Source organism: Theropithecus gelada, chromosome 19, assembly GCF_003255815.1.
Source record: "Theropithecus gelada isolate Dixy chromosome 19, Tgel_1.0, whole genome shotgun sequence".
NCBI classification, from domain to species: Eukaryota; Metazoa; Chordata; class Mammalia; order Primates; family Cercopithecidae; genus Theropithecus; species Theropithecus gelada.
In genome coordinates, this window is record NC_037687.1 from 37,016,748 (window position 1) to 37,030,374 (window position 13,627).

Sequence of the window (13,627 nt, forward strand, 5' to 3'; positions counted from 1 at the left end):
TTTCTGAAGCGTGGCCTGCCTCTCTCGCCTCCCAGGTGAACGGTGTGGACATGAAGCTGCCCGTGGTGCTGGCCAACGGCCAGATCCGAGCCTCCCAGCATGGTTCAGACGTTGTGATTGAGACCGACTTCGGCCTGCGTGTGGCCTACGACCTTGTGTACTATGTGCGGGTCACCATCCCCGGAAACTACTACCAGCAGATGTGTGGCCTGTGTGGGAACTACAACGGCGACCCCAAGGATGACTTCCAGAAGCCCAACGGCTCACAGGCAGGCAACGCCAATGACTTCGGCAACTCCTGGGAGGAGGCGGTGCCCGGCTCTCCCTGCCTGCCGCCGCCCACCTGCCCGCCAGGGAGCGAGGGCTGCGACACCAGCAAGTGTCCTCCCGAGCAGGAGAAGAAGTATCAGAAGGAGGAGTTCTGTGGGCTCCTCTCCAGCGCCACAGGGCCGCTGGCCTCCTGCCACAAGCTGGTGGATCCGCAGGGTCCCTTGCAAGATTGCGTCTTTGATCTCTGCCTGGGTGGTGGGAACCTGAGCATTCTGTGCAGCAACATCCATGCCTATGTGAGTGCTTGCCAGGCGGCTGGAGGCCACGTGAAGCCCTGGAGGACGGAAACTTTCTGTCGTGAGTGAGGGAGAGCCAGAGGGGCAGGGAGGGGAGAGGTTGAAGCACAGAAGGGTAGACCCTGGGCCTTGCAGCCCCTCCCTCCCCAGGGCTCTGACGGGCACCCCCTCCTTGCAGCCATAAAGTGCCCAGCGAACAGCCACTACGAGCTCTGCGCGGACACCTGCTCCCTGGGCTGCGCGGCTCTCAGTGCCCCTCTGCAGTGCCCAGATGAGTGTGCTGAAGGCTGCCAGTGTGACGCCGGCTTCCTCTACAATGGTGAAGCCTGTGTGCCCATCCAGCAGTGCGGCTGCTACCACAATGGTGTCTACTATGAGGTAGGAACCTAGTCATCTGGGGCAGAATATGGGGCCTCATGCTTCCCACTCCTCATCAGCCCCACAGCCTACTTGGTCTCTTATTTATTCTTTTAGAGTCAGGGTCTTGCTCTGTCACCCAGGCTGGAGTGCAGTGGTACAATCATAGCTCACTGCAGCCCCGAGTTCCTTGGCTCAAGCAATCCTTCACCTCACCTTCCAAGTACCTGGACTATAGGCGTGCACCACCAAGCCCAGCGAGTTTTTAATTTTCTTGTGGAGACATAGACATGGGGGTGTCTCATTATGTTGCTCAGGCTGGTTGTGAACTCCAGGCCTCAAGCCATACTCCCGCCTTGGCCACCCAAAGTGCTGGGATTAATGGCATGAGCCACCATGCCCGACCCACTCAGCCTCCTTTTTTTTTTTTTTTTTGACACATAGTCTTGCTCTGTTGCCCAGGCTGGAGTGCAACTTCCGACTCTTGGGTTCAAGCTCACTGCAACGTCGGCATCCCAAGTTGAAGCAATTCTCTTGTCTCAGCCTCCTGAGGAGCTAGGAGTGCAGGCATGTGCAACCATGCCCGGCTAATTTTTTGCTTTTTTGGTAGAGATGGGGTTTTCCCATATTGGCCAGGCTGCTCTCAAACTCCTGACTTCAAGTAATCCTCCCGCCTTGGCCTCCCAAAGTGCAAGCATTACAGGCTAGTCCATTCAGTCTCTTGAATGTCTCTTGTACCCACTCATTTCCCTGTCCCCATGGCCCTCCCTTGGTCCAGCTGGTCCTCTCCCACCTGGGTCCCTCCAGGCTCCTACCTTTGCTCCCTCTGGTCCACCCTCCACATGGCAGTGGTAAAGATCTTTCTAAATATCACCATGGACTCTGAAGCTTTAAACCCTCCCCTGACTCCCCAGGTGGAGTTGTGGCTTTGCCTTCCAGGTCTGGAAAAAGGGAGCCCTTCTGACCACAAAGACAAGATTTCCATCTGTTATACCAGCTGCTAACACCCTCTGCTTCCCGCTCCCACTGTCCCCCTGTTGGTCCTTTTTCTTTGACTGGAGCATGTATTTGTCTAATGCCCGACTCCCTTGCGGGACTGTGAGCTCTCCGCGGGGTGGGACCCTCTCTCTGTTGTTCTCCTCACGTAAATAATAGTAATAATAACAGAAAATTGTAGATAGTGCTTTCTATGTATCTCGTAATGTTTTGAGTGCTATGTGTGCATATTTTTATATATACATTACATATCTAAAAACTTTTTATTCTGAAAATTTTCAAACATGCGAAAATTAAGAGAATAGTGAAATGACTGTCCATGTACTTACCCATCACTTAGCTTCAAAACTAAGCCACGTACTCCCAATCTTGTTTGATGTCTACCCCACGTATCTCTCCTGTCTGAATGTTTTAAAGGAAGCCTTTTTTTTTTTTTTTTTTTTTTCCTTGGATGGAGTTTCGCTCTGTCACTCAGGCTAGAGTGCAGTGGTGAGGTTTTGCCTCACTACAAGCTCCGCCTCCTGAGTTCACTCCATTCTCCTGCCTCAGCTTCCCGAGTTGCTGGGATTACAGGCACCCGCCACCACACCTGGCTATTTTTTGTATTTTTAGTAGAGACGGGGTTTCACCGTGTTAGCCAGGATGGTCTCAATCTTCTGACCTCATGATCCACCCGCCTCGACCTCCCAAAGTGCTGGGATTACAAGCATGAGCCACCGCGTCCGGCCTACCCTTTTCATTTTATCTGAATTTTACATTTTATCTGAATTTTACTTCCATAGACAGGCGCTACTATTTTCTGCGATTGGCACATCAGGAAACTGAGCCATAAAGCGGTGAAGTAACTTGCTCAGAGTCACAGAGTTTGGAAACAGCAGACACTGACTTCAAGCCCAGGCGATCTGCCCTTAGTTACTATGTCACACCATTTCTCCTACAGCAGAGATTGAGCGGATATTTTGGAATGAATGAGTTGATGAATAAAAGTGAATGAACAAATGTACAAAGGAATGACGGCCCCAAACCCAGGCTGTGCCTCAGCTTCACAGACAGGGGGCCATCCTGCTGAGAGATGTCCCTTGTCTGTGATGTCTGCAAACCCCTCTGTGCCCAGAATGCCAGAGATGTGAGAGTCGGCTCCCACCCGTGATGTCTGATGGCCATGCCCTCTCTCCCCACAGCCGGAGCAGACACTCCTCATTGATGACTGTCGGCAGCAGTGTACGTGCCATGCGGGTAAAGCTGTGCTGTGCCAGGAACACAGCTGCCAGCCGGGACAGGTGTGCCAGCCCTCCGAAGGCGTCCTGAGCTGCATCACCAAAGGTGCTGGGCTGGGCTGGGCTGGGACTGGGGCTGATGTGACTATGGATGGAGTACAGGGACTCTGGGGCCGAGGGTGATGTGACTGGGGTGTCCATGGCGGGAGGTGCACAGGACTAATGATGGAGGTTGCAGACCTGGAGACCCCTGGGCTGGGTTTCACAGGACCAGGGCCACCTACTGGGGGAGGCAGGGACCCTTAGGGAAAATCCAGGCTGTGGGGACCCTCAGAGGTTTCTCAGGGTTGATGTCAGACACCCTCGGTATAAAGCAGGGATAGGCGCACCTTTGCTGATACGGGCTACATGGTAAATGTTTCAGCTTGCAGGCTGTATGGTCTCGTTCCAACTACTCACTCTGCCATTGTGGCATGAAAGCAGCTGTAGACTATATAAGTGAAGAGGTGAGGCTGCTATAAGACTTTAGAATACAAGAGCAGCAGCCTAGGGGGCCATGGTGAGCTGACCACTGGTGCGTGGAATTAGGCTTGGGGTTCAGACACTAGCACCAAAGGGCAAGGGAGAGACTGGGATCCCAGGGACAGGGACAGAGAGCAGAGTTCTGAGTTTGAGGCACAGAGACCCCACCAAGGCAGAACATTGGATATGGGGACCCCTCTCAAGTGGGAGATCAGGATTTCTAGGGGTATAGTCTCTGATGTGGGAACCCCCCCAGACTAAATCCAGGACAGAGAGCCACCCCCAGGGCTCATTTCTTAGGGTGAAGAGCAGAGAACCCTCCTCCCCGTATGGATAAGATAATAGGAGCTCCAGCACCAACGTGTAGGGGTAAGACTCTCAGGGTGACGAGCAGGATAATGGGACTCCCAGGAACGGGGGGTATATCGCTCAGCATCCAGTCGAGAGACAGAAAGCACCCAGCCATTTCAATGAGGAAAGTTCAATTAAAGAATCATTTACTTATTAATAGGAGATTAACTCTTAAAAGGCAAAGACGGCCTGGTGCGGTGGCTCACACCTGGTGCGATGACCCAGCACTTTGGGAAGATCGCTTGAGGCCAGGAGTTCGAAACCAGCCTGGACAACATAGGGAGACACCCGTCTCCACAAAAAATTTAAACGTAGCCAGGTGTGGTGATATACGCCTGTGGTCCCAGCTATTCAGGAGGCTGAGTTGGGAGGATCACTTGAGCCCAGGAGTTCGAGGCTGCAGTGAGCTATGATTGTACCACTGCCCTCCAGCCTGGGCAAGGCAGCAAGACCTTTTCTCTTTACAAACATACAAACAAATAAATAGAAATAAGAAACGGTAAAGAGAACACTAAAGAATACCACCAAAGCAGACAGAGGAAGTAGCCCCCACTTCTAGGGCTCAGGTAGAGGCCTCATGGAAGGGAGAAATTGGCCCCTCCTCTTCAAGGAGGGGAGAATCAGCCCCACGGCTGAGTCTAGTCCCACTGCAGCTGTAGCCCACTGGGTGGCACAGAGGTTTCAGCAGGCTGGAGTTGGCAAGAAGAAAACCCCTCACTGGGAAGCCAACTGGGACCAGTGGCACTTGCTGAGTGTGGCCACACACCCTGGCCAGAGCTGGAAGGGCCAAACCAGCTGGAAGCCAGACTAAGAGCCCCTCCCTGCTGCAGTGACTCCCCAGCGCCCTCTGTTGACAAAGCTTAACTCCCCGGGTGTATCTGAAGCTGAGAGACGGTACACTGGTAACAGGACAGGAGGAAGGAGACATTTGAAGACTGGCTTCTCCCACACAGGGATTCCACAAGCTGGCTCACAGATGTAGTAACTGCAGGAACAGGGTCTTGGACACAGAAGCCCTCCAGGACAGGGCCTCAGCAGTGAGACACCCTCAAGGCTACTGGCTTGAATATAGCAACCCTCCGGGATGGAGTTTTGCACTGAGGGAGGCCCAGGCCATGAGACTTAGCTAGTTAGGGCCTCAGACGTTTCAAATCATGCGGAGACCCCTGGCACTAAGCACTTGCCAGAAGATCACCCAGGGCCCTAGTCTAGGGCACAGAGGCCGCCAGGACCTAGAGAAACTGGAGACCAATTGCTATCAAATGTGGAGACGTCCAGAGGGCTGAGGTCTCAGGCATGGGGGACCCTGAGGCCTACATCTTTTTTTTCTTTTTTTTTTTTTTTTTTGAGATAAAGTCTTACTCTGTCACCCAGGCTGGAATGTAGTGTAGGTTACTGCGCCTCGATTGCCTGGGCTCACACAATCCTCCTGCCTCAGCCTCCTGAGTAGCGGGGGACTACAGGCACACACCACCATGCCTGCCTAATTTTATTAATTGTTCTGTAGAACCGGGGTCTTGCTATGTTGTCCAGGCTGCTCTCAAACTCCAGGGCTCAAGCGATCCTCCCACCTCAGCCTCTTAAAGTGCTGGGATTACAGGCCTGAGCCACCATACCTGGCCTGGGGCCCAGGCCTTGAATAGAGAGAACCCCTGGACTGGGATCTCAGACATGAATGCTCTCAGGGCTGGCACTGCAGACACAAGGACCCCTGGGGCACAGATCTCAACTTGGGTCAAGTGCACCTTTTCTCTAAAGGGCTAGATGGTAAATGTTTAAGCTTGCAGGCTATACCTTCTCGATCACAGCTACTCACTCTGCCATGGTGGCGTGAAAGCAGCCGTAGACTATGTAAGTGAAGAGGGTGAGGTTCCTATAAAACTTAAAATAGAAGAACAGGCTGAAATCTCAAGCAAGGACCCCATGGAAACTGCATCGTAAACACAGGCCCAGAGCCTTGGTCTTAGGTGCATGGATTCCACAACCTCAGTCTCACACAGCAAATGGCAGGGCCTCAGTCTCAGAGGTAGGGGGACTCTAGGGCCGGGGTCTTGGCTGTAGGGACCTCTGGGACCCCGGTCTCAGGTATGGGAACTTTGACACCCGAGACTTAGACACAGTCCACCATGGGGCCTCAGTGTCAGACGTGCGGGACTTCCAGGGGCTGGTCTTGAAAACAGCAGGCTGGCGTGGTGGCTCATGCCTGTAATCCCAGCACTCTGGGAGGCCAAGGTTGGCTGATCACTTGATGTCAGGAGCTTGAGACTAGTCTGGACAACATGGTGAAACCCTGTTTCTACTAAAAATACAAAAATCAGCCAAGCATGGTGGCAGGCACCTGTAATCCCAGCTACTCGGGAGGCTGAGTCAGGAGAATCGCTTGAGCCGGGGAAGCAGAGGTTGCAGTGAGCCGAGATTGCACCATTGCTCTCCAGCCTGGGTGACAGAGAAAGACTCCATCTCAAAAAACCAACAAAACAAAACCAAATACAAAAGCAAACTATAGCACCTGGGTCCTGGACATGAGGACTCCGGAATCTGGTCTTGCCTGCGGTAACCCTCAGATCCCTGGCACAGACTGGGGTAGATGTGGAGGCAGCGGCCATCCTTTACAATGGGCAGCCTCTCAAGGTCCTCCCTCTTCTGTCCCCAGACCCGTGTGACGGTGTGACATGCCGGCCACAGGAGACGTGCAAGAAGCAAGGTGGCCAGGGCGTGTGCGTGCCCAACTATGAGGCCACGTGCTGGCTGTGGGGCGACCCACACTACCACTCCTTCGACGGCCGGGCGTTTGACTTCCAGGGCACCTGTAACTATGTGCTGGCAACAACTGGCTGCCCGGGGGTCAACACCCAGGGCCTGACGCCCTTCACCGTCACCACCAAGAACGAGAACCGGGGCAACCCTGCTGTGTCCTACGTGAGAGTCGTCACTGTGGCTGCCCTGGGCACCAACATCTCCATCCACAAGGGCGAGATCGGCAAAGTCCGGGTATGTGTGGCAGGATGGTCCCCTGAGGTCCCCGGGAGGGCAGGAGGGATCCTGACAACCACAGTTAGCAGCTCAAGGCTCCTTGTCTTCACCTGGGCCTGAAATAAACTGTCAACAAAAAGAATAATTCCAGCAAAAATATCACCCCGTTCCTGGGAATTAGACAAGCCTAGCCCTTTTGTAAGGGCTTTAACCTAGGACCTCAACATTTGCCTTTTTTAGAGATCTGGGTTTGAATCCAGCCTCTCCTCCTTATGAGCTAGGTGATGCTGGGCAGTTCACTTGGTAGGCCTCAGTTTCCTCATCTGTGAAATGGGCATCATATCAGGGCCTGTCCCACAGCAAGGTGGTGCATGTCACATGCTGAGGTCAGAGTCTAGTCCAGGTGAACACTCGTTTGAGTGTCTGTGAGGGAACAAGTGAGAGGCCCAGAGACCAGGACATGGAGAGAAATATAGGGAGATTGGGATGGGCACGGGGGCTCACACCTGTAATCCCAGTACTCTGGGAGGCCGAGGTAGGTGGATCACCTGAGGTCAGTAGTTCAAGACCAGCCTGGCCAATATGGTGAAACCCTCATCTCTACTAAAAATACAAAAATTAGCTGGGTGTAGTGGCGCTACTGTAATCCCAGCTACTCTGGAGGCCGAGGCAGGAGAATCATTTGAACCCTAGAGGCGGAGGTTGCAAGAGCCAAGATTTTGACACTGTACTTCAGCCTGGATGACAGAGCGAGTATCCATGCCGCCCCGAAAAAAAAAAAAAAATATATATATATATATATATATATAGTGAGATCAGGGTAGAGAGATGGGCTGTCCTTTCTGCCCAGGGAAATGGAGACAGAGCTTAATGGTAGCTCACAGACAGACAGGGAGGGAGGGAACAGAGTAGGCAGTAAATGAATGATGGTGAGTGAGTGGAAGAGACACACAGAGAATGAGGGAGGGAGGGAGGAAGGGAAGAGGAGGGAGAGACAGACAAATAGAGAGAGAGAGAGACGACCACGTGATAGAGACTTAGGTGAAGACAGAGGGAGAGAGACAGAGAGACAGAGACAGGGGAGGGAGATAGAGATCAAGGGAGAAGATTAGAAAGAGTAAAGTCAGCTTTCATTCCCCAAGACCTGGGCCAGAACAAATGTCCACACGGTGTCTGATGACAATCCAACTATCAGAGGAAGGCCTTGGCCTCTCCCAGCCCCCGGTAGGGTGAGAGAGAGGGAGGCAGAGGGCCAGAGCTGGGGCCGTAACACCTCCAGTGACCCGTTTGACTTCTTCCTCCTTCCCCAAGGTGAACGGTGTGCTGACAGCGTTGCCTGTCTCCGAGGCCAACGGGCGGATTTCAGTGACCCATGGTGCATCCAAGGCACTGCTGGTGGCTGACTTTGGACTGCAAGTCAGCTATGACTGGAATTGGCGGGTAGATGTGACGCTGCCCAGCAGCTATCATGGCGCAGTGTGCGGGCTCTGTGGTAACATGGACCGCAACACCAGCAATGACCAGGTCTTCCCTAATGGCACCCTGGCTCCCTCCATACCCATCTGGGGCGGCAGCTGGCGAGTCCCAGGCTGGGACCCACTGTGTTGGGACATATGTCCGGGGTCCTGCCCAACGTGCCCTGAGGACAAGTTGGAACAGTACGAGGGCCCTGGCTTTTGCGGACCCCTGGTCCCTGGCGCAGGGGGCCCCTTCGCCACCTGCCATGCTCATGTGCCACCTGAGAGCTTCTTCAAGGGCTGTGTCCTAGACGTCTGCATGGGTGGTGGGGCCCACGACATTCTTTGCAAGGCGCTGGCTTCCTACGTGGCCGCCTGCCAGGCCGCTGGGGTTGTCATCGAAGACTGGCGGGCACAGGTCGGCTGTGGTGAGTGTCGGGATAGCAGAGGCGGGGCTGGGGTCACGTTCCCGTCTCTTTGGGGCTAGTTTGGTTTCACTCTGGTCCTCCTGGGTCTCTTTGTTTGCATTTCTCTCTGTTTGTGTCTCTGTCTCTTGGTGCTCGTCTCTGTGCCTCGCTTTGCTTGTCTCTGTTTGTTTCTCATTCTCTCTCCCTCAGTTTCTTCTTGGGTCTCTTGGTGTCTTGCTTTCTCCTATTTGTTTCTCTGTGTTCTCTGTCTCTGTGTCTCGTGCTCTGTCTCTCCCTTTCTGTGTCTCCTCCCACCCTGTCCTGTGACCCCACCCTAACACCCTTCTCTCTGTTTCTCTCCTTCCTGCTCCTTCATCTGCCCACAGAGATCACCTGCCCAGAAAACAGCCACTACGAGGTCTGCGGCCCACCCTGCCCGGCCAGCTGTCCGTCCCCTGCGCCCCCTGCGACCCCAGCCGTATGCGAGGGTCCCTGTGTGGAGGGCTGCCAGTGCGACGCGGGTTTCGTGCTAAGTGCTGACCGCTGTGTTCCCCTAAACAACGGCTGCGGCTGCTGGGCCAACGGCACCTACCACGAGGCGGGCAGTGAGTTTTGGGCTGATGGCACCTGCTCCCACAGGTGCCGCTGCGGGCCTGGGGGCGGCTCGCTGGTCTGCACACCTGCCAGCTGTGGGCTGGGTGAAGTGTGTGGCCTCCTGCCATCCGGCCAGTACGGCTGCCGGCCCGTCAGCACAGCTGAGTGCCAGGCCTGGGGTGACCCCCATTACGTCACTCTGGATGGGCACCGATTCGATTTCCAAGGCAACTGCGAGTACCTGCTGAGTGCACCCTGCCACGAACTACCCTCAGGGGCTGCGAACTTCACTGTCACTGTAGCCAATGAGCACCGGGGCAGCCAGGCTGTCAGCTACACCCGCAGTGTCACCCTGCAAATCTACAACCACAGCCTGACACTGAGTGCCCGCTGGCCCCGGCAGCTACAGGTGAGGAGGGCTGTGGGCCAGACAGGAGCGGGTGCCAGCTCTGGGGTTGCCTGAGATGGTAAGGGCTTCACCATTCCCCTGGGCACCTTTCACAGCTTAGCTGGGGCATGATGGAAGGGTCAGAGGATAGGCCTGGGAGCCTGATGGCTTGGCACCGCGGCTTCTTCCTCTCTGAGCCTACTGTATTCCTCCGAAAACTGGTGTAAGAAAAGTACCTGTTTTAGAAAAGGATGGGGAGTCAGTGACATGTGCCTATAGAGGCTCTTTGATTTTCTTTTCTTTTTTTCTTTCCTGCTTTTCTTTCTTTTTTTTCTTAGCGTGACTCTGTTGCCCAGGCTGGAGTGCAGTGACAGGAGTAGGGCTCACTGCAGCCTGGAACTCCTGGGTTCAATAGATCCTCCCACCTTGGCCCCTGCCTCCCGAGTGGCCGGAACTAAAGGCGCCGGCAACCACCTGGCTAATTTTTCATTTTTTTTTTTGTAGAGATGCAGGTCTCACTATGTTGCCCAAGCTGGTCTGAACTTCTGGCCTCAAGCCATCCTCCCATCTCGGCCTTCCAAAGTACTGGGATTGTAGGCTGCGCCACCAGGCCCGGTCTATAGATGCTCATTATTATTTTCAGAGGGGAGGTGATATGCTCAGGGTCCCACAGCTAGTAGGTGGTGGGGCCAGGATTCAAACCCGTGTTCGCTCTGCTTACCGCTCCCCCAACCCCCGCCCGCAGGTGGACGGTGTGTTCGTGGCTCTGCCCTTCCATCTGGATTCGCTGCTGCACGCACACCTGAGCGGCGCGGACGTGGTGGTGACCACAACCTCAGGGCTCTCGCTGACTTTCGATGGGGACAGCTTCGTGCGCCTGCGCGTGCCGGCGGCGTACGCGGGCGCTCTCTGTGGCTTATGCGGGAACTACAACCAGGACCCCGCAGACGACCTGAAGGCTGTGGACGGGAAGCCTGCTGGATGGCAGGTGGGCGGCGCCCCGGGCTGCGGAGAATGTGTGTCTGGGCCATGCCCGTCGCAGTGCACCCCAGAGCAGCAGGAGTCCTTCGGCGGTCCGAACGCCTGCGGCGTGATCTCCGCCACCGACGGCCCGCTGGCGCCCTGCCACGGCCTTGTGCCACCCGCGCAGTACTTCCAGGGCTGCTTGCTGGACGCCTGCCAAGTTCAGGGTCATCCTGGAGGCCTCTGTCCTGCAGTGGCCGCCTACGTGGCAGCTTGTCAGGCCGCTGGGGCCCAGCTCGGCGAGTGGAGGCGGCCGGACTTCTGTCGTAAGTACTGCTCCATGCGTGGTCCCCATAGTAGGGTCTCTCCCTGCCCTTCCTTTCCAGGACTGTAAGACAGCAGCCCCTTCCTCCTCCATGGGGCTCAGGGGCCACCTTCCTTCCTCTGAGCTAGGTATCTCCTGTCAGGAAACACCTTGGCTCTCACACACTGAAATGCCCCAAGTCAGGTACTGCAGTGAGAGAGAGTCAGTTAGAAACAGGTATTGAGAGTCTGGCCGCGGTGGCTCACGCCTATAATCCCAGCACTTTGGGAGGCCGAGGCAGGCAGATCACCTGAGGTCAGGAATTCGAGACTAGCCCAGTCAACATAGTGATACCCCTGACCCTACTAAAAATACAAAATTCATCCACGTGTGGTGGCGCGCACCTGTAATCTCAGCTAATAGGGAAGCTGAGGCAGGAGAATCACTTGAACCCAGGAGGCAGAGGTTGCAGTGAGCCGAGATCGCGCCAGTGCACTCCAGCCTGGGTGACAGAGACTCCATCTCAGAAAAAAAAAAAAAAAACAAAACCAGAAAAAAACAAACACCTAGTCAGAAACCCGGGGTCCAGGACACTCTTGGGGATTGGTGATCCATGTTCTCAGACATCCAAGGCATGTAGATTGGGATGACTGACCCGGCCTCAATCACATAGCAGGGTACCCTTGGTTAGGAAGACCTAGTGAGTTACAACTGGTCACAGGGCCCTGGTCTGTTGCACACACTGAAATACACCTAGCCACACAGAATTAGTCGCATGCCTTCAGTGGTATCTGCTTAGATTTTATACTAACTGGTCAGATACACTCAGAAAGAATCAGGATCCTGACATAGCCCTGGGCAGATCTACACAGATGCATAGTTGGATAGTCCTAGGAGGTTCCCTTCAAGCAGGTCTCCTGGTCACAGGTATCCTGCCAACTTCACCCAGGCACAGCCTTAGACAGACCATGTCACACGGACTCTGGGAGATGCTCCAGGTCAGACACCCACAGCTGGGTGCCCTCGGGCAGAGGCATACCCTGAGATACATGTGGCCCCATACCCCAGTCACATTCACATCCTGAGATACCCATAGTCGGTTCTGATCTTGCATAACCCGAATAGATAAGAGTGATCCATTTCACCCAGGTAATCCTGGCTGACATAGTGAGACCCCATCTCTACAAAAAATCATAATAAATAGCCGGATGTGGTGGCTCACCCCTGTAGTCCCAGCCAATCGGGAGGCTGAGGCCAGAGGATCGCTTGAGGCGGAGGTGGAGGCTGCAGCAAGCTGTGACTGGGGCTCTGCACTCCAGCCTGGGTGAGATAGAGTGAGAGCCTGTCTCAAAAAAATATCAGGCAAGCAGAGTCATTTGATCTTTAGAAATATTTGGTCAGAGAGACGTGGGCATGTCCCCTCCCATTGCAGGTCCCACACTGAGTCCCCCAGTTAGATGTCCTGGATCACATGTGCATACCCAGAGACAGCCAGGTTGACCTGAGCAGTTTTCCCACTCAGGGCCTCCCCAGACCCCGACTCGAATGCCTACATGGCTCATGCCCACCTTGTCCCCACAGCCTTCCAGTGTCCTGCCCACAGCCACTACGAGCTCTGTGGTGACTCCTGCCCCGTGAGCTGCCCGAGCGTCTCGGCCCCCGAGGGCTGTGAGTCGGCCTGCCGTGAGGGCTGTGTCTGCGATGCTGGCTTCGTGCTCAGTGGTGACACCTGTGTACCTGTGGGCCAGTGTGGCTGCCTCCACGATGACCGCTACTACCCGCTGGGCCAGACCTTCTACCCTGGCCCCGGGTGTGATTCCCTTTGCCACTGCCGGGAGGGCGGCCTGGTGTCCTGTCAACCCTCCAGCTGCGGCCCGCACGAGGCCTGCCGGCCATCCGGTGGCACCTTGGGCTGTGTGGCCGTGGGCTCTGCCACCTGCCAGGCGTCGGGAGACCCCCACTACACCACCTTCGATGGCCGCCGCTTCGACTTCATGGGCACCTGCGTGTATGTGCTGGCTCAGACCTGCGGCACCCGGCCTGGCCTGCATCGGTTTGCCGTCCTGCAGGAGAACGTGGCCTGGGGTAATGGGCGAGTCAGTGTGACCAGGGTGATCACGGTCCAGGTGGGAAACTTCACCCTGCGGCTGGAGCAGAGACAGTGGAAGGTCACGGTGAGAGCAGATGGGGAGCAGGGGGCGGGGGGCCTGGGGGGGGGTGGGGCACAGGCAGTGCTCAGCCCAGAAGTTGGGGGCACAGAGATGAGAGTGCATGTGCGAGGCCTGGGGTCCCTGAGGACAGAAGATGCCAATCAGAACCCAGAGTGGGAAGCCAATGAGGGAGGTGTCCTCAGGGACTTGGGAGCTGCTTCCCGATCTCTGTCCCTCAGTCTCCACCCTCTCTTCACCTCCATGCATTGACTTTTCTCTCCAAATCTCTCCCACCCTCTCCTCCCTTCCTCCCCATCCTCTCCCCACCTCAATCCTGGATTCTGTCCTACTCACCTCCCTGTTCTGCCACTCATTGGCAGGA

At 55.4% G+C, this 13,627-nt stretch overlaps 1 protein-coding gene across 1 annotated transcript in view; it reads left to right on the forward strand.

The window, feature by feature from the left end:
- Positions 1 to 13,627, forward strand: part of LOC112611964 (IgGFc-binding protein) — a 22,172-nt gene that overhangs the window by 7,502 nt on the left and 1,043 nt on the right. The window contains exons 7-14 of the mRNA XM_025365916.1: positions 36 to 627; positions 745 to 944; positions 3,101 to 3,242; positions 6,663 to 7,000; positions 8,294 to 8,867; positions 9,233 to 9,849; positions 10,574 to 11,117; positions 12,677 to 13,269. Coding sequence (XP_025221701.1) covers positions 36 to 627; positions 745 to 944; positions 3,101 to 3,242; positions 6,663 to 7,000; positions 8,294 to 8,867; positions 9,233 to 9,849; positions 10,574 to 11,117; positions 12,677 to 13,269 — 3,600 coding nt within the window. The remainder of the gene's footprint in view (positions 1 to 35; positions 628 to 744; positions 945 to 3,100; positions 3,243 to 6,662; positions 7,001 to 8,293; positions 8,868 to 9,232; positions 9,850 to 10,573; positions 11,118 to 12,676; positions 13,270 to 13,627) is intronic.